The sequence below is a fragment of the Talpa europaea genome, assembly GCF_964194135.1.
Source record: "Talpa europaea genome assembly, chromosome: 12".
Taxonomy (NCBI): domain Eukaryota; kingdom Metazoa; phylum Chordata; class Mammalia; order Eulipotyphla; family Talpidae; genus Talpa; species Talpa europaea.
Window position 1 is genome coordinate 50,770,088 of NC_140079.1, and position 21,390 is coordinate 50,791,477.

Consider the following 21,390-nt stretch of genomic DNA (forward strand, 5'->3'; position numbering starts at 1 on the left):
TTAAAAAATAAATAAAATCAGTACAGAGGCATGATTTCAACTACAGGGCTGTGTACAGATATCAACAAAGTTTTTCAAACTTTTTTGTGGCACCATCAGACAGCCACATAAAAAGGGAAAATTTTCATCATTAAGTTATATGGCTATTTATTAGTTGTTACTGTGTAAATTCTTTACATGGGTTACCACCGACTAAATTTCAGGTCCATATGAGAGTTTGTGTTTTTTTTTTTTTAAAGCAAACCTAAAAAACCATGATTCAACAAAAAATGTGGCAGACTCCTCAGGTGCAATTTTAAAAATCATATTTTCAAAGGAGGAAAAAAATAGTAGTCATCCAGGATTGTTAGATCACCACCACAGTTTTATCATAGCTCTTAAGATAGAAAAATGGAACAAAATGTATCCAGCTATTCGTGGTACAGGCCTTGTGGCTCAAACTGCACACTAAACATGGGATGGAGTAAGGCTGATGGCTAGAGATAATCACCTCTAAGAGAAAAGAACTGGAAAAAATTTATAATTTACCCTACAAGGATACAACGTTAAGTTCCATTTCAGAGTAGTCACAGCTTCCCTAAGGAAAGGCCAATGGGAAGTTTGTATTGCAACATTAGTTTCTTTGTCTCATTTCTGAAAAGTATTCAGTGACCAATTTCCACAATAAATTATATGACCTTTTTACCTGATTCCAATGATTAGTCTTTAGGCAGAGAACTCACTGAGAAAGTACAATGACTTCACCTTTGGTTTAAGTGAAAAGGACACTGGTAAGAGGGTCAAGTCATCATGATCATTTGTTACACCATGAAGCAAGATGAGCAAAAACTGTTTCCACCATGAATGCATTTGCTTCATAACACTTGTCACTTCAAGTACTTCTGTGAAGGCAGCATCACCAGAATGCCCCCACATGAAAGCCCAGCTTCCTTTAATTAGAACGCTATACAAATTCCTCTTCCTCACCTCAGTAATCACTGAATTTGTTTCTCATCTATCCAGAGACTGCACAAATTTGGTTCCTAGGAATGCCCAGTTTAATCTTTTCCTGGTCTGAGGTGCTGCAGGGTGGTGCAATGCTGTCATTTGAGGGGGGAATTGTGACCTTCCATTTTGGATAGGACAGTTTTAAATAATGTTAATTCTAACGCAGCAAGTTCTGGATCTCTGATTACTATCCCAGTCAGAACGTGGTTACTCCTCACCATACTTAAAGCCTCCCATTAGAGAGCCTGCTTAGTATTAGGGTGTCTATTAACCACAGTTTACCTTTCTTTTTAAATACCTACCAGCAGATTCTCTAGTAAGTCATAGTTCATCCTTATCCATCATTTCAAAAGCTTCTATATCTTCATTCCAGTCCGCTAATATGGAGTCTATAGGCTGGACTTTTTTACCCCAGCTAACATTAGGATTGGAATCCTCCTCGGTATCCGATTGTTCTTGAAGTTGGTTATCTAAATCTGTACATTCACCATCAAGATCTGTAGTCTCAGGGTTTTCTGTGGGATTAGAATTCTGTTCGGAAGGAAGACCACTTGCAGCATTGTCTGTTTCTGTTGGGGATGATGATTCTGGATGAGAGTTTAGGGAACTTTCCTCAGGAGACTCCTGATCAGCTTGATCAACCAAATCAACCAAATCAACCTCCTGAGAACTTGGGGTAATCTGTTCAGCACTCTGATTCTGGGAATCATTTTCAGAGGCTGATTGTTCTTCACTTTCCAATTCAGGATCTGTGTAGAGAAACACACAAACTTCATTCCTCTTTCCCCAACAAAAAAGTGTACTATCACATTTTCAAATGTATACTGGTTTTTGCAAGAGTTAGAGAATCAAGTTAGTGCAAAACAGTAAACATTGACAAAGAGTAATAAAAGTCTGCTTTATAATAAAGCAATAAAGTACAGAAAAATCTGCATTTTTCTGTACATTCACTTTGCAAAATGTGGCAGTATTAGATAATAAATACTCCTCTAAACTGAAAAGGATGACTCGAATAACTGAGATGACTGCCTTGAATGGGTATTAGTAAATGCCAAAAAATACACTAGACAATAAAACTATTAAAATGCACAGAAATTTGCATTATATGTATATATCTAAAATTGATTAAATATCTTAATTCAGGAAAGCCTGCACATTAGAACATACTAAATACATTTTAATCAACACATGCCAGTGGCTGTATTTTAAGGTAATGTTCTTTTGAAAAGTGAAATTCTTCCTTAGAACACAAAGATGGAGATAATTCAAAATTTTGTATGACTCAAGGATATGCATGTGATTAAATGTTTTCATAAAGGTATTTACTATTTTTACAAGACTTCTATTTCATTATTATAGGTCTATGAATTGCAAGATATGCAGTCATTCTAAAATCCACTAGAAAGTTGAAGAATAGGTTAAATTTCTTATAATGAATCTATATGAAACCACCAGAAGCATCTGACTTAGATTCCTACAAGAGAGTGCTTAAACAGCACCAATGCCCATATGCTGGTTCTCCTGGACCTCTGCCTCCATGAGAGTTCAGTTAGCAAATCTCTGCAAGCCTGCTATGTGGTGAGCCCTGGGCATGGTGCTTGGAATAAAACAAGGTCAGCTGACAGTCTCACTGGGGAAAACAACATTTACCAACAACCACAGAAAATAAGTGGGAAACCCTAGCTGTGATGCATTATGGTGTTAGGAAAGCTTACCCGCGTTAGGAAGGATGAAGGAGATTTGAGGGTTTCCTTCAGAAACTGACATTTGAACTGAGATTTAAAAGATAAGTATTGAGTCTCCACACATCCTCTCTTCTGAGTTGTGGAAAAGGTACGTCTTAATTTTATAATTAGGGTAACTATGGTGGTCCCCAGGAAGAGAAAGAAGAAACTGGCCGCTTAGAGCTTATTTACATTGGGCTACCCCAAGTAAAAGGGAGAACAAAAGGAAAAGTCTTCAAGCTGCTTTTAGACTGCATTAATCTAGAATGCTATTAATCAATTATTCAAATTATTCTTATTAATCTAGAATTTAGAAGCATAGGAAAAGGTAGAGGGGTTGTTTCATCTAGTAATAAAGATTCTATTTTTGGTAAAAAATGACCCTAAGGTTACTTATTATATATTATTATTTTGGAAACTTAACCAGTGCAACAGGGTAAGAAAACAAAGTATAAATATGAGAAAAGGAAAGCTGAAACTACCCATATTTGCAGATTGTGTTATGCATTTAAATTCAAAGCAACTCTTTTTTTTTTTCTCTATTTATTTACTTATACAAGAACTGGGGTACAGGCCAGAGGCACGGGAGGGTGACAGAATTCACCAGAGACAGAGCAGGAGCAGAACAGGCAGATGGATCGAAAACACTGCTGAGGGGAGCAGCAGGTGAGACAGAAGAGGTCTGCCGCACCATGTGGGAATCTCCCTGGCTAGCCGGGAATCGAACCGGCGCTGCAGAGGCTGCGGACAGCTTCACAGCGCTGCGCTCAACCTGCTGCACCACCGGGGAGGCCCTCAAGGCACTGTTTTTTTTTTAAAATATATTTTTTATTGAACTACTGTTATTTTACATCCTTGTTCATTTTTTTCCCACAATAAAGAATATCTCCCCTCTCAAAGCAACTCTTTAATTTTTAAAAATACTAATAGAAGAATTTGATAAGGAGACTAAAAATAAGAGAAACAGGCAACTACCAATAAATAATTTCTTCTGTCATAGCAATAACTAGCAAGAAATAAAATTAAGTATCCTTTTGATAATATAAATAAAAGCTACAAAACACAGTATTATGAATTTGTTATAAAATGAACAAGACTCATATTTCTTAAAACCATAAAATCTTAACAAGTTCTAATTAAATTTACAGGAAAGTGAGTATTCCTGGATGGAAAGTCCTAAATATTTAACAAAACTTTTCCTATTTCTATTTAAAGTAGGTACAGCATTTCTATTTGTTTTGTTTTCCTTTGGGACCAAATCCAGTTATTTTGAAGTTAGCAGCAGAAGAATGTATACTGAGAATTGTCTTGTCAGATTTAAAATTTATTCAAAAGAGCAAAGTTCATTATTGGCACAGAAACAAATAGATGAATGAAACAGAAAAGTAAGAGACACATCCAAATATGTAAAAATATTTGATATATGTATAAAAGAGAAGAAGCAACTAAGTAAAAATGGCAGTTGGAGAAGTAAAAAAAGGAAGAAAGGAATTAGTGCCTGCTACACTATGACAAATCTTTATTCTAAGGTGCTTATTATCACCATTATAAGTATTACAGTCCCAAGAGCATGATTACATCATTAAATTCAGGAGCGGTGTATCAGAAACACAGGAACCAAAATAAGAAAAAATTTCAAGATATAAGGAAAAGAAAATTAAGTTCCAGTAATAAAATAAAAGGAGATGGGAACCTCGGTAAAAACTAAGATTGGATGTTCTATAATCATTCATTCACATCCAGCATTTACTAAAAGCAGAGATGGGGAGGTAAACAAGTATCATGGAATATAAGTATCACAGAACTATGTTGAAAAGAAGCCCTTCAATTTTGCCTATGAGAGGAGAAAAAGAGCATTTCACCAAGAAGGTGGCACTTAAACTGCTTATTTAGGAAGTATGAAATTCTCAGAGGAAAAGGATCACGGAAAAAGAGTTTGGTAAGGCATTTCCAGAAAGCAAAGAAATGCACAATTGCAAAAATGAATGAGAAACAAACACACCATGGTTGGAGAAGAGAGGGTAGGTAAGCATCAGTTGTGGTAAAAGGAACATTTTAGATACTCCTTGCCAGGCAAAGAAGCCATCTGCATTTGTAATACATTTTCTTCCTCAGAATTAAATCTTTCCTATAGCAATCTAAGTTCTACAGTTCAACTTTGGGAATAGATTCATACTATCAAGTTCAGTGTGGGGATAATCTTAGGGAAAATACTATTACCAGACCATAATCTTGAGCAGATCAAACCGTGGGTACTTTTCTTTCCCGTATTTTCTCCATCTTCCTCTTTACCAGAAAGACACAATTATAGGAGTGGCCTTAATACACTGGCCAACAGGACGTAATGCTCTATATATCTACACTGAAAACAGCAAGCATGGCAATCTATTGAAACCTTAAAATGCTGTTGTTTTTCCCTGAGAAATACTATTTAGAAAAGAAAAATGATTCTAAATTGTAAACTGCTTCAATTTGGGTTTAAAGGTAACAACACAGTGCTTTTTGTTTGTGACACAGGCTGGATTAGTATTAAGTATACAAACACTTAAAATTTTAGAAAGATGAGACAGAATAGAGACATGACATTAAAACTTCTAATCAGTAACAGACTGTGGAGAATATAACTTTCAGAAATATGACTGGTTTATCTCTGCTTGATAAATTACTAATGGTTTACTTCTGAAGAAGAGAGTGTAATAAAATATCTGAACATTTTTGCTAATAGATAGGGCTATTTCCATTATTTAGAAATTAATGGCTGGGACTTAACAGAGCAAGGTTGAAGTGGAACTGGGGGCTTATTTGGAGGAATTATTTTCTGTATTAATATTTTGGAAGAATAAATAAAAACTGACTTTATAAGAGAAAAAAGTTATTTGTGGGATGAGGTATTTAGATTAGAAAGGATAACCTGACGGAAATTTTATTGTTCAGGTTTTAAGGATGCCACTATTTGTTATACTTCTATAATTCTGCCTTGCTGGTACAACATGGACCCACACAGAGCTGAGAGACAAAAAGGGGGTGCCTTACTGGCTGCGTTCAGTTTTTCTCAAAGTGCAGTTGAGCGCTGTTACCTAAGAGTCTGTTTAAGATTTCAGATTCTGAAATCTGCCTTGAGAGCCTGATTCAATATTCCAGAGTTGTAAAATATACTTTTAACAGGTGTTATCAACTTAATCCTGCAGAAGAGAAACACTGGCTCATACAGGAACGGCACAGGATATATAAAGAAGTTAATAACTGCCACAGATACTAACTTCTCGGGATAATTTCCCAAGTGAATAAAGTAATTGATTTACTGAAACTACCATTAACTTTTATCCTTTGGATAAATAACAATAATTATATTGTAATTTGGTGCTGATTTATTTAATATAGTTGTATAGTTCTTGAAAGAGCTATACAAAAAGGGGGGTGGGGTTTAAGATTTTTTGTCAAAAGGATCACCACATAACAGAATCACTTTTCAATAAATTTATAGACTACGAAAACCTTTTTAAAAATATAATTTGAACAAAACCCTTTTACTGCAAGGGACTACTGTGCAAAGCACTGCATTTACTCTGTAAAATTTATCTTTACTTATATTCTTTCTCTGGTATGGGAAGCAATGTTTTACCATAACCTCATAGTCCTAACCCCATGCACCCCAATACACATACAAGTTTTAAAAACAAGTCAGTATTTTATACATTTTACAAGGTTTTCAAATAAAAAGTGATTGAAAGTAACACATTCTAAAAAAAATCTTTGTTAGAGTGACTCTTACATCAACATAGACTAGTGAATTCACCTGTTATGTGGGATATTTTCATAGGATTTGTTACCTAGGATCAGTAAAGAACAGTTATATTACGGGACAGCTGACTAGACATGAAAATAATCTAACTACATTAATGTTTAAATCAGAGTTTATTACGGTATCCACTGACACAAAATTTTTATATATATACATATATACATATATATGCATGTGTGTACATGTGTGTATGTATGTATATATACACACATACATATAATTTAAAGTTTATTAATGCAAGATACTTACTACTATTAATAATGTAGCTTGGAATCATTTTACCTTTTAATATTGCTGCTGAAATTCCAATGGTAGCACAAAATAGGGGGGAAAAAGCAAAGGCATTAAAGAGTCATATGGAATAATAATTTGCCTATGTCTGATGTGTCTATATGCACACATATAGGAAAGAAGATAATAGTTAAGAAAAAGGGCTCAGGTAAAAAATCAGGTACATGGGAGAATTTAAGATTAGAAAATCTTTGTACTGTTTCCATCTATATATCCTTACATACACACAACCTATTCATTCACTCCACTGCTCTTAAATAGTTGACATGAAAAGATCTCAAAGGAGAAAAAAGCAATATAAGAAGAAAAGACCAAACACAGGCTGGGCTAGCATGAGGTGACTGCTATTTTTGCTTTTTCCTGTTCCACTTGCAAGTTCTACTGACTTGAATCAATTTCCTACACCTGTCAAACATCCCAGGGAACTCAACAACCCTGTATAAAGTATACAACTTTACCCGTTTAGGTGGGATGGGAGGAGAACAGCTATCTCTACAGGTCTCCAGTGAGGAAGAAAGACTGCTACCATGAGCAGGAGCACAATCTACCTGATGTAAAAATATCCTAGTTCAGCAAACAAAGCAAAATAAGTGTTCCACAACACTTAATTCCAAAAGAATGTATTTTGAAACCATCTTTTTAAACTTTACCAGCAGATCAGAAATCATTTTTTGTAACTAGCTTCTGTGATCAAACTAGTAAAATCAATGCCAAGCTACACGAAAAACAAATGTTTTTTACCCTTACCTCGATCTTTTGCTTTATCAGAAAGGAGCACTTCTACCTCTTCATACTCTCGGATGGCATCTAGTATGATACTTCCTTCTTTACTGAATAAGAAGAGCATGGGAATCTTGATGTCATCTGTGTCCTTCCCATCACCTGCCATCTGGAACAGAGGAGCAGTGTCACTGCTGCTCCCCTCATTGTCATCTAGCCAAAAAAAATAAAAATAAAAATACAGAAAACATAAAAACAATTGTCCATTAAAAAGGCATCCACAAGTCTGTTTTCATCTGTTGGCAGCATTAATTTTATGCATCAAGAATAATAAAAGCAAATATACTTTTTGGATCCACTAATTCTGGAAATTTATCCTGAGGAAAAAATATAAAAGAAACAAACTGATCTATATCTCCAAACAAGTTTACTATTTATAATTGTGAACAAGTAAATTGTAACAAATTACTTGATGGAACAGGGAAAAACAGAGTATTACATAAAAATAAGGAAACACAAAATTCTCTAATCACTAAAAATTTCATATGCTTATGAAGAAGGCTTTACAAATGGAAATGTCAGCTATGGATTATAGTGAGAACTATATATAACATTTCAGTATTATTGAAGATTTTCTCTTTTATTATTTCAACAAACTACATACCGACCGTTCTTTTTCACATATTATGTGAAATGATTATGGCTATAGGGAGTTTTCCTAAGTTGAATGAAACATGTTATTTTATACTGGTCAAATAATAGTAGTAGGAATGATAAATACCATTCATACTAACTCCTAATCTCACAGGCCAGTCTCTCTGCAGAAGCTGCCTAATCATTCTCAAAGAGCTTGATCTGATAGTAGCAAATATAAGAGCCACCCCTCAGCAATAACAGATTAGGCAAAGGATGCTACCTGACCCTTGCTCTCCCTGGGGGACTAGGAATTGGCACAGAGACTGTTTTGGATAGCAGTGGGGAATGGGCCAGTTAAGTGACACAGACTCAATTGAGGTTGCAATTTTAGAACAACCATTTTGGAACTGATGGTGCAAAGAGGGAGCAGACTGTTGAGAACCTAGAGAATGGAAGAGTAAACAGATGTAGTAAAAAGTATAGGAGGACCTAGAAACAGAGACAAAGATGGATAACGCTAGCTATCATGATTCCTAATGCGTTTTAGTTCCTACTTATACTTCCTTAGAGCACATAGTTCTATTTCTTCCTTTTGTGTTCAATGAAAATAATCCATTTCCATCTAGCAAACAAAATCCCCTTCTTAAAACAGCTTAATGAGTTATCAGCTCTCACAGCTGAATGAATTCTCAAACAATCTGTACCTCTAATACTTGCAATAAAAACAACTAAGTTCTAATTTGCCATTTATATATAATTAAAACCAACAAACCCCAAACATAATGCTTTACCAGAAACAAAATAACTTAGAAGTTACAACACAAGACAGTTCCCCTCTAAAAACTAAATTTTCTAAAAATAAGGAGTATAGCCTTTTATATCCCCCATTGAGTCCAGCAGATTATGTAACTGACAATACTAAAGAAAATATCTAAATTGACATGCCTAGTGTAGTATATACCATAAGAATTACACTTCACCAAAAACGAGAAAATATAAAATACTTCTCAAGCTCCAGATTTTTTTAAATATGTTATCTTTATATTTTTAAGGTCATACTAGGAAATGTCCAAAATAATAGTGACGGTAAGCTACTAAATTATTTAATAAAAATATCTCTGAGGAGGCTTAAGTCATGCAGCAGCAAACTTTTTCTGTAATTGTAAAAAGAGTGAATATTTTAGGCTTTGCAGTTCTCTATTGCAACTACTCAACTCCATCACTGTCACTCGAAGGCAGTCACAGACGATAAGTAAACAAATTGGCATGGCTATATCCCAAAATAATTTTTATTTACAGGGCCTCCCCAGTGGCGCAACGGTTGAGCACTGGGTTGCCAAGCTGCCCGCAGCCTCTGCAGAGCTGGCTCTATCCCCGGCCACCGGGTGAGAGTCCCACATGGTGCGCAGACCTCTCCTGCCGTCCGCTGCTCCCCTCAGCAGTGTACTTCATCAGTCTACCTGCTCTGCTCTCCACTCTGACTCTGGTGAATTCTCTCACCCTCCTGCGCTTCTGACTGTATCCAGTGCTTGTATAAATAAATAAATCTTTAAAAAAAAATAATTTTTATTTACGTAAACAGGAAGTGAGCTGGATTTGGCCTGCAGAATATAGTTTGCCAATCACTGACTTAAGTGCGTCAACAGAATTTCTCCTAAAACTTACTTAACAATGAAAGTTACACCTTCATTAAATCAATACTAGAGGGTCCATATGGGATAGGTAAAAGAATAATAGTTTTTCACTGAAATATATCCTGATATCTTTTTTTTATTTAAAGATTTATTTTTATTTATTTATACAAGCACTGGGTACAGTCAGAAGCGCGGGAGGGTGAGAGAATTCACCAGAGCCAGAGCGGGAGCAGAGCAGGCAGAAGGATCGAAGTACAGTGCTGAGGGGAGCAGAGGGCAGCAGGAGAGGTCTGCGCGCCATGTGGGACCCTCCTTAGGTGGCCGGGGAGCGGCAGGGGAGCAGCCGGGGATCAAACTGGCGCTGCAGAGGCTGCGGGCAGCTTCGCAACCCAGCGCTCAACCGCTGCACCACCGGGGAGGCCCCTGATATCTTATTTTTAAGGTACTGTTTTTATTTATCCTGTTCAAATGGAAATGTATCTCAATTAGGAAAAAAAATCCAAAATGTCTTCTCCCATGAGAGAAATTATACAGAAAAACTTCACAATTAGGGTGTGACCTCAGGTCTTCCATTCTTCCTGAATTTAGACTCCTGTTTACTTAAAAGCACAGAAAAATTTATATTTCCCCTGATAGTCATGACTCATTTATCAGGATATAAGTGATTTTCTATGCTAATTTAAAAAATCAAAACCCACTGGCTGAAATACATGTATAAATGATTTGAAGACGGCAATTTGTAAATTTAGGGGTTTAAAGACATGAGGGGATAAAAAGTTTGTTAACGACTAGATACTGCTGTTTTCACTGGAGCTCAAAAAATATTCTACAAAGGGCCTCCCCTGGTGGCGCAGCGGTTGAGCGCTGGGCTGCGAAGCTGCCCACAACCTCTGCAACGCTGGTTCGATCCCAGGCCACCGGCGAGGGTCCCACATGGCGCGCAGACCTCTTCTGCAACGCCCGCTGCTCCCCTCAGCAGTGTATTTTGGTCCATCTGCCTGTTCTGTTCCCTGCTCTGGCTTTGATAAATTCTCTCACCCTCCCGCACTTCTGACTGTACCCAGTGCTTGTATAAATAAATAAATAAATCTTTAAAAAAAAACAACTCTACAAAATAAACAGATAAACTAAACCTGGGCCAAGGTGACACAGTGATTTGGGGGCAGAGAAAGAAATTGCATGCCACGTGTCTGATTCCAAAGCCTCACCTCTGTGGAAAAAAAGACTATTTTCAGTGGCTTGCCTAGGAAGTGGGAGGGTGTAACTTTTGGATCTCTTGTGCACATTTCTTGTCCAGGGTATATAGGTGTTTTTATCACTCAGCTCTACCCCACTTTTCACACCTGACTGCACATAACTTTTTATATATAGATGTACATATCTGAACATGAGATACACAGAAATGATTAAGAGTCATAGGATTAGCTATCCATTATGCTGTCTAGTGAAGTAAAAAAAGTATGGCAAACTCTTTGATGAAATTTTGGAAAATAGAAGATCCTAAAGATTATCTCCTCCTAGTCAACATGGTGATACAGAGGATTACCTACCAATAACAATGCCACCAATGGCTCCAGCGTTCTGGATGTTTCTTGCCTTTTCTGCAAACATGCACTGTCCTCTTTGTATCAAAGCAATTTTCCCCATGACCGCCTCAGGGTTAGTAAGCTCTGAACAACCATTGTATGGTTTACTGCTTGCAACAAATCCTCTTGTCTGTTAGGAAAAAAGTAGCTTAAATATGCTTTTATTTTTCTCACATCATTATCTTGTTAATAAAATTTAATATCTAGAGTTTACATAGACCCCATTTTTTTTTCCTAATAACATATCCAACATATGGTAAGCATACATTATAGCACCCAATCAGTTGTGTTTTGCAAAAAAAAACAAAGTTTATATGAAAAGATATTTTTACTGTGCTTTGCAGTTTATAAAGTATTTTTACATCATTACTAATCTTTATAAGACGAGGCAAAATAATACAGATAATACTTTCCATTTTACATATCAAGATCAGGTTACATAATTTTCTCAGACACTACTCAATTAGAAAAGAGACTAAGAAATCAGACGATACTTAAACTATATTTTAAATTCAATTTCAACAAAAATATTATAAGTATACACACCTCTTTGTGTTTTGACAGATCCAGCCCAAATTGAGCTGGTCCAGCAGTCAATACTACCCTGCCAAAAAATGGGTGGGAAACAATCTGTACAGCTCGTGGAGGCAGCTGCTGTTCTTTTTGTTGCTGACTTGACAATTCAATCATCTCCTGCATGAACCTTAACCCATCTTCAGCATCAATTGAACTAGCAGCCTAGGAAAGAAACAGATTAACTTTAGTTTACTCTCTTTCCCTGGAAAATTTCAACTCTTTTAATTTCTTAGATACTACTGCACTATAGTCTTTTGCTCTAAATTTCTCCTTTCCAGGGGATTATGCTAAGTGAAATATATCAGAAGGAGAAAGACAAATATGAGATGATTTTACTCATAGGTGGAATACAGGGAAAAAAAAAAAAAAGACGACAAAAAAAGGAGCTGACAAAACTAAAAAACAAGTAACAAAAGCAACCCCCCTAGCAATATGACCACAGAATTGAGGCTACTAGAGAGAGAGGGAGGAGGATAGGAGTGGGATCAAAGAGGGGGAAGGGACCCCAAGGCTTAAAGGACTAGGGGTGCTTTAATTGTGGGAATGGTGTGATAACATACACCTAAAGAGATATGAACTTAGTCCGCTAAAACATACACCATGTTGTAAATGAACATCACCTCAACAAAAAAAAAAATAAAGTTCCAAGAGCCAAACCTGCCTAAAAAATTAATTCAAATATTTTCTCATAGACCATAATTTGTCAAGCATACCCAAGAAATCCTGCTATGCTAGACAGTCTTTAAAATAAATCTCCAGGGCTTCCCCGGTGGCGCAGAGGTTGAACGCTGGGTTGCGAAACTGCCTGCAGCCTCTGCAGAGCCAGTTCGATCCCCGGCTGCTCCTCAGCCACTGGAGGAGGGTCCTGCATGGCGCGCAGACCTCTCCTCTGTTGCCCACTGCTCCCCTCAGCAGTGTACTTCGGTCCTTCTGCCTGCTCTGCTCCCGGTTCTGGCTCTGGTGAATTCTCTCACCCTCCCGCACTTCTGACTGTACCTAGTGCTTGCATAAATAATCTTTAAAAAAAAATAAAAATAAAATAAAATAAAATAAAGTAAATCTCCACACCTCCAACCAAAAATTCTCATTTCATGTTCAGGTTCCTGACAAATATTTGTAAGCCTTATCTGTCCTTAAAATATTAGCTCAAAAAACTGCATTTTTCTGAAAATAACTTATCTATAATTTTTTATCAATGTTTCCTTCATTGTTCTATAACCTCTTTTGACACAAATGAAGAACAGGACTTTATCAATGCTCAAATGCTCACTTTGCTTACTTTCCCCACAATTTCCCCATTTAAGAAATAAACTTCAAACCTGACCTATATTTTACCTCACTGAAATTATGCTTGAGAACAGTAGGAAAAAAGAATTCCTAAGACTCTACAGGAAAAGTCAACAATATTTGATCGGAGTTAAAAGATAGAGAAGAGAGGAGTTGGGAGACAAATTCAATCTTCTTCTGAGGCATCTAGCTTTGATGACTTAGAAAACGCCAATGGGTTTCTGCTATGGAGAACAAAAAGCATAAGAAATGAATCAAAGCAGGGGCGGGAGGAGAGAATTAACTCAGGTTTTAACAGACTGAGATGCAAAAATGTACGACAGGTAGATGAAAGCTGGGTTCTAGAGTGAAGTTAGGAGACAGGGTAATATACACATATCTAGGAAATCACAAACATGAGAGCTGAGCACTTGTAGCAACATGTGAGACTGCTGAAGGAGAGCCGAATGAGAACAAGAGTGTGATCCAGATTCTTCAGTAGTTCCAACATGGGTGGTTGTGCAGGAAAGCTACAGAAGAATTGACAAAACAAGAACAAAGAAGAGATTATGATGCTGAAATGCCCAAGAAAGGGATATGTTTTTAAAATGGTCAACAGAGAAAGTTTATTCACATGAGGATAAAGAGACCACTGGGGGCAATTATGTCATTGGTGGCATAATGTGAAGGCAGTGTCATTAGAGGTGTCTTTCCCACTACTGGGAAGTGAGGGCAAGTTAAAGGTAAGGGAGCAGGCAGAATACCTGCAAGGAAGGAAGGATGTGGCAAGAATATAAACAAGATAGAAGGTGAGGCTGAATATAAACAAGTGAAGGTGAGGTTGTGAGAAGGCTGAGTTGAGATTAAGGGATATCTGAATATGGTTCTAGGTTAAAATTTTTTAGCACACTATGTAGTGCTCTCAGAATTAATGTGCTAATGAGGTGAATAATTATTCACCTATTACGAAAATTTTTGAAAGCAAATTATCAATAAAATTTTCTGAAAAAGCTACTTATCTTTCCTAAACATAGGCAAATAAATGCAAATTTTGATTTTTCTATTTTTTTCAGGTATTAACCACTACATCTTTTAAAGATTTATTTATTCAAGTGACAATGAATTATAACATTATCTCAGTTTCAAGTGTGCATCATGATAAATCAATACTTGCAAACATTACACTACAAACAATATTTGCATCATTATAAATCAATATTTACAAACAAACATCACCACTAAAAGTTCAATTCTATCCTTCATAGTACAACTGACCTCTTTTACTCAATTTTCCTACCTCCCTTCCCCTTCAGGTAAACTAATTTGGTCTTACAGGCTATAAGTTTATTTTTATTTTATTTAGTTTATTCATTTTGTTCTTTTTTGTACCACAAATGAGTGAAATCACATGATATTTGTCTTTCTCTATCTGACTTATTTCACTAAGCATAATACCTGAGGATACACTGCAATTTTTAGCTGGCTGATTCATTTTTTAAGGACAAACTTTTTTCTTGGATACAGATCAGTTTTATCTTATTTATCTAAACTCAGATTATCCATGCCTCTCAGATGGTGGTCTTTACTATTTTCTCTGAGGAGCAGTTTCTTTTCACTTACTGAGTCTGAATCTAAGTAACTGACAAAAGAGAATTTATTCTTTTAAATGTGAGAAGGTTCTAGTTAGTGGTAGTTCTATATGACCCTCTTCATGCAAATCAAAGTTTGTTTTTTTTTAAAAAAAGATTTATTTATTTATACAAGCACTGGGTAGTCAGAAGCGCAGGAGGGGGAGAGAATTCGCCAGAGCCAGAGTGGGGAACAGAACAGGCAGAACGACAAAATACACTGCTGAGGGGAGCAGCGGGCAGCAGGAGAGGTCTGCATACCATGTGGGACCCTCACAGGTGGCTGGGGATCAAACCAGCGCTGCAGAGGCTGCGGGCAGCTTCGCAACCTAGCGCTCAACAGCTGAGCCACCAGGGGAGGCCCTCAAAGTTTATTTTTTTATGGTAAATAAAATACATAGGGCCAGTAGTTTTTTGGAAACTAAAATAATGTAAAATATAGAGCTATAAATATTAAAACTGATTACTAATTTTTAAGATTATGCTCTAAAAATAGTGGAAAGTAAAATGACTGAGAAACAAAAAACTGAGATATGAGTGAATGTTACATTTGACTGTATGAACTTAAAGCAAATTACCCGACCCATCTGTGATTTGATGATTACAAACATCACTTTGCCTTAATGAACTTTAGAAAACTGCAGTTTTTACAAATTGAAGGTTATGGTGATCTCGTGTCCAGCATATCTGTCAACCCATGTGCTCACATGTGTCTGTGTTATTTTGCTAATTCTCACAATATTTTTCACTTTTCATTATTACTGTATCTGCTATAGTGATTTGTGATCAGTGACTTCTGATGTTAATATCTGCACAAACATAGAATGGCAAACTTTTTCCATAAATGTGTGTGTTCTGACTGTTCCACTCACCGACCATTACCCTAACTCTCCCCCTTACCTCTAGTCTTCCTCTTTCCTGAGACACAACAATATTGAAATTAGGCTAATTTAATAACCTTAAAAAATTGTTCTCTAAGTGTTCAAGAGAAAGGAAGAATTGCATGTCTTCTAGTTTAAATCAAAAGCCAGAAATGATCAACTTTGGTAGGGAAGGCATGTTGAAAACCCTGACAGGCTGAAAGATAGGTCTCTTGCCAAACAATCAGCCCAGTTGTGAATGCAAAAGAAAAGTTCTTGATGAAAATTACAAGTGCTACTCTAGTGATCACATGAATAAGAAAGTGAAACTGCCTGATTACTGATACAGAGAAAGTTTTAATGATCTGGATAGAAGATAAAACCAGTCACAAAGTTCCCTTAAGTCAAAGTCTAATTCAGAACATGACCCTAATCCTCAATTCTATGAAGGCTGAGAGAGGTGAGGAAGCTGAAGAAAGGTTTGAAGCTGAGAGGCTGGTTTATGAGTTTTAAGGAAAGGAGCCATCTCCGTAACACAAAAGTGCAAAGTGAAGCAGCACGTGCTGCTATAGAAGTTATAGCAAGTTATTCTGAGGATGTAGCTAAGATAATTGATGAAGGTGGCTACATTGAACATCAGATTTTTAGTGTAGATGAAACAACCTTCTATTTAAAGATGCCAGCAAGGATTTTCTTTCTTTCTTTCTTTTTTTTTTTGGTGGGACCCTCGCCGGTGGCCGGGAATCGAACTGGCACTGCAGAGGGTGCAGGCAGCCTCGCAACCCAGAGCTCAACCACTGCGCCACCAGGGGAGGCCCACCAGCGAGGATTTTCATAGTTACAGACAAGGCAATGCCTGGCTTTAAAGAATAGGCTGACACTTTTGTTAGGGGTTAATGCAGTTAACTTTCAATGGAAGCTAGGATTCACTTACCATTCCCAGGGCACTTAAGAAATATGCTCAATTTACCCTGCCTATGATCTACTAAATGGAACAAAGCCTGGCTGACAGCACAGCTGATTACAATTTTGTTTACTGAATATTTAAGATCTATTGTTGAGATCTTCTCCTCAGGAAAAATGATCCCTTTCAAAATATTAATACTCATTGAAAATGTTCCTGATCACCTAAGAGCTCCACTGGAGATGAATGTTGCTTAAATACCTGTTAATACAATACCCATTCTGCAGCCAATAAAGGAGTCATTAAGACTTTCAAGTCTTATTACTTAAAAAAGGTCTCATAAATCTAGTTGCCATACATAGTAATCCCTCTGATGGATTTAGGCAAAGTCCAATGAAAACCTTTTGGAAATGATTCACCATTCTAGAAGCCTTTAAGAACATTAGTGATTCATGAGGAGGGCAAATTATCAACATTAATTGAAGTTTGGAAGATGCTGATTCCAACTCTCAAGGATGACTTTGAGTGGTCCAAGACTTTAGTACAAGAAGTAGCTGCAGATGTGGTGGAAACAGCAAGAGAACTAGAACTAGCAGTAGAGGTTGAAGATGTGAATTGTAGCAATCTCGTGATAATATTTCAGTGGGTGAGGAATTGTTCCTTATGGATGAGCCAAAAAAGTATTTCTTGATATGGCAATCTACTCCTGGCGAAGATGCTGTGACATTGTTGAAATGACAACAAAAGATTTAGAATATTACAGAAGTGTGTTCTTAAAAAAGCAGCAGGATCTGAGAGGACTGACTCCAATTTTGAAAGAAGTTCTGCAATGGGTAAAATGCTATCTAACAACACTGCATGCTACAGAGACATCTTTCATGAAAGGAAGTGTCAGTAAATGAAGCAAACTTTAACACTGTCTTATTTTTAGAAAATTGCCATGGCCACCCGAAATTCAGGAACCTGAGCAGTCAGTGGCCATCAACATCAAGGCAAGACCCTCCATTCTCAGATGATGGTTAGCACTTTTCAGCAATGAAGTATATTTTTAAGCAAGGTATGTACTTATTTTAGACAGAATGCTACTGCACTGTTAACCGAATACAGCATAAAACATAACTTTGATATGCACTAGGAAACCAAAAAAACTCATGTGACTCACTTCATATTTACTTTACCTACAATATCTCTAACGTGTGCCTTATACTATGGAGGGGCCAAATCAGAAGGTTTTCCAAGACACTTCTAAGCCTTAAAATTCTGATTCTCTAACTTTAAACCACATATTAAAAGTTTTTAAAAAGCCAAATGTCACTATCCTTATTAAAGCTAATGAGATCACAAAAGGCAGTGATGATATCTGATTAGTGTAGCAATGTCTTACTTGAATTGCATGTTGGACCAACTGGACTCTCCCATCTTTGAGGTGAATCAAACTCACCCCCATCTTCTTCAGGATTTCTAAATGCTCAGGGTTAGTGGCCATGAAATCTCTGGCTCTCAGAGGGGGTTTAGCTCCACTCCTCAAACTCTCCTCTCTGCTAAAAGTAATTATAGGCAAGACTTAAAAACTACAAATCAGAACTGGTAAAAAATATTAGCCAAATAAAAATTAGATATCTGCAAATTTGCTAGTTTTAGAATTAGTACAACTGGAATAATTGGAAACACTTGCCTTCCTACATATAATTTAGGTTATCAACAAGTGGTATAGATTTCAAATATAATACTTGACACTTACAAAAACAATTACTAATACTATAAACCAGTATTAGTCAACAGTATTATAACTATCCAGAATAATTTGGCTTGGTGATTTCTAATTATTGATTTCTGGCTCAAAAAACACAGATTTTTCTCCTAATACTTTAAAAGCAAAATAACACTTATATTAGTGAATGACAATCCTCATTAAACTTATTTTTTAGTAATGGTCTTTCTGACAACACTATTGGAAGAAAATGAACTCATTAAGCCAAAAATTTTTTTAACAGCCAAGAATAAATACCTCATCAAAAAATATTATCAAGCAAAACAAACACACCCTGTATTTTCACTATATAGAAACGATAAAGAAAAAAATGTTCTACAGCTATAAGATATATGGAAAAATTTGATGAAACTACTGTGTAAAAATGAGCTACAGAAGTAAAAACTATTACATACTGCCCAGAGTCTAACATTACTAATTTCCTTAAACAAAAGATACACAGAAAATTTCCATAATATAGACATTACAGCATAATAAGTTTTTCTCTCTAACTTTATTTTAATCAGTGATAGCTAATACCTCAAAATTTTTGGCTTAAGTGAAGGTCCTCTTGGATGTAGTATGTTCCTTACATTCTGTCATTTACTAAGAATTAACTTTGATATTAGCAAATATAAAATAATACATCTTACACTCTGATGATGCCTCTGGGACAGCTCTTATCCACCACATTTTTCAAGGGTTCACGAATACTCTGAGCATACAGTGGATCATTAGGAAAGAGAATCTGAGTATTTGGACAAGTCCAATCAAAATTACTGTCATCCAGTTCTGTATATTCTGAAGTCTAAAATATAAAAGAATGTCATGGTAATAAAAATAATTAATTTACAAAACATTATAGTTTGTTCAAAGGAAACAATGACATATGAGCACATATAGGGTGCAATAAAAGAAAGCAAAATATCAAATAGTCTTTTCTACCTATCATACATATATTTATTAAATTCTAGTTGTGGACTACTTTTGACTTAGAAAAGTGAAACAAGCACTAAAGAAGTAAAAAAATGAGATATTTAATCCAAAGATATAACCTACTGTGTTCTTCTTAGTGATGCTTTGATTTGTAGTAGAGAGCCAAAGAGGTAACAGATGGGCTTCTGTTGTAAAAATGTAATCTTCTATATCAAAAATAATGTCCTCTTTATCCGCAAATAATAGATAAAGATATTTAAACATTTCGGCCAAGAAGAAAGAATCCATTCTAAAATAAAAAGTCACAAGTAAAACTAAGAACATAAAAATATTCAAATACCACCTATCTGAATCCACAAAGTCAAGGTCAGCAAGTCTGTCTAAACCAATTTAGACTTATCCATCCCTCACTTCAGAATAGCCTTGTCTCCAAAGCATATTCCAAGGAAATAGAAAAGACCACAAGGGTTGGCTACCACATAGGTACAAAATCTTGTCAATATTGCATTAAGATCATTAGTCTTTGAATGAAGGATAGTTTTTTTATTTCATCTACAGAGAACCAAAAGCAGGAGGGAAATGCAGATGAACTTTATTTCTAAAGACTTCAATATTAACTGATAAATAAAGTAAACAAATTTTGATGGCATTTAAAATGTACTCCTGTGAGTGATAAATAAGAAGGCTCTGAAGGTAAAGGAAATCACTTACAAAAAGTTTTGTGCATGAAAAAAGTACAACATACAATCATATGCACTATGGTTATAACAACTTTGTAAACATGAACACTATCGAGAAGGGAATATGGAGAAAACAATGTACAAAAAGGAACTATGATGTAAAACATACATAAATAAAGAGAAGGGAATGTGAAGACAAAAGAGGATAATATATGTAACTGTATAAATAATTTAGTGTTACAATGCTTTGGTATATATGATATATACTTGTGGAATGAAAATTTGCTAACCAAATATGCAAATAAATTTTAGCTTTGAGTTAGAGATGCACTGCTATGTTCAGAACAGTCAAAATAACCAGTTAAGTGATCTTGGAATAACTGAAAAGTCATGAATATCACATAAACCAAAGAGTGCTTTTCCTATCTTAAATACTTCATGTCATCTATGTCTATCCAGTATTTAACGAAAGAGAAATTGCCAATGGTCTCCTGAGCCTTCTAAATTAGCAATAGAATACGAAACACACATAAACCACAATATTGCTTTTGAAGAGTTCTTGATTGTATATGAATCATAATCTAGATCATCTTTGTAATTTTAAACATTTTATATAATATAAAAAAATGAAGGAAAAAATATAATATTCCTAATACTTTTAACACCAAGATTTTGAGTTAACAATCATTTATTCATCTATTTAAAAAGTCTTGAGCATTGAATATATAAGCCAGGCATTATGATATAAATAAAAACTTTTCAAACAATTTTAAATGAACTTAATTCAAGACAACACATGATGTTAGGCCTCTCAGTAAAATAAATCTTTACAACCTGGAAAAAAAAAGAACGAACTAGGTTTGCATCTTCAAATACCCTCTGTAAAAACATTATATTCACCTGAATTCTTAACAAATAATTGCATTTCTACTGTTTTGGGGTTACCTGAGGAAAGGGGATGTTTGGATTTGATTTACCTGTCCTCGTGACTTCCAGTACGAACATCCTTCATGGCAGCAAATCCACAAGGCACTCGAGCATATTTATTTAGATTTTCAATAAGTGTTTTCCCTACTTCAAGGTAATAAGGATCTCCTGTAGCCTGTTGAAAAAGAGAATATACATATACATTATATAACTTATATTTTACCATACACACCCATTCATTTATCAAATATTTACTGCGTACCCGCAAGGTGCCAGGCAATGTATCAGGAATTGGTACACATGCTACACAGAACCTAGTTCTCAAAATAAGTTACAATCAAAATTTGCTAAACAGAGTTGAAAAGCTGTCCAACTGTGTGTATTTAATCTTTACACTTAAGTAAAGGAAGGCAAGAGAGACATGACTAGAAAGCAGCTCTAGAATATAAAATTTCTTTTTATTATATACGTATTTTAAAAAGG

General features: G+C 35.7%; 1 protein-coding gene across 4 annotated transcripts in view; it reads right to left on the reverse strand.

The window, feature by feature from the left end:
- Nucleotides 1-1,308: 1,308 nt before the first annotated feature.
- The window catches only part of EDEM3 (ER degradation enhancing alpha-mannosidase like protein 3), a gene marked incomplete at both ends in the record, with an annotated part of 61,144 nt that continues 41,062 nt past the window's right edge, over nucleotides 1,309-21,390 (reverse strand). Inside the window, 9 exons of one of the 4 annotated variants that reach the window (XM_084250845.1) lie at nucleotides 1,309-1,736; nucleotides 6,763-6,810; nucleotides 7,552-7,737; nucleotides 11,345-11,510; nucleotides 11,927-12,118; nucleotides 17,999-18,152; nucleotides 19,018-19,172; nucleotides 19,424-19,589; nucleotides 20,958-21,082. In XM_084250845.1, coding sequence (XP_084106971.1) covers nucleotides 1,309-1,736; nucleotides 6,763-6,810; nucleotides 7,552-7,737; nucleotides 11,345-11,510; nucleotides 11,927-12,118; nucleotides 17,999-18,152; nucleotides 19,018-19,172; nucleotides 19,424-19,589; nucleotides 20,958-21,082 — 1,620 coding nt within the window. Of the gene's footprint in view, nucleotides 1,737-6,762; nucleotides 6,811-7,545; nucleotides 7,738-11,344; nucleotides 11,511-11,926; nucleotides 12,119-17,998; nucleotides 18,156-19,017; nucleotides 19,173-19,423; nucleotides 19,590-20,957; nucleotides 21,083-21,390 lie in introns of all 4 variants that reach the window. The other 3 variants (XM_084250847.1, XM_084250846.1, XM_084250848.1) reach the window with 3 other exon arrangements.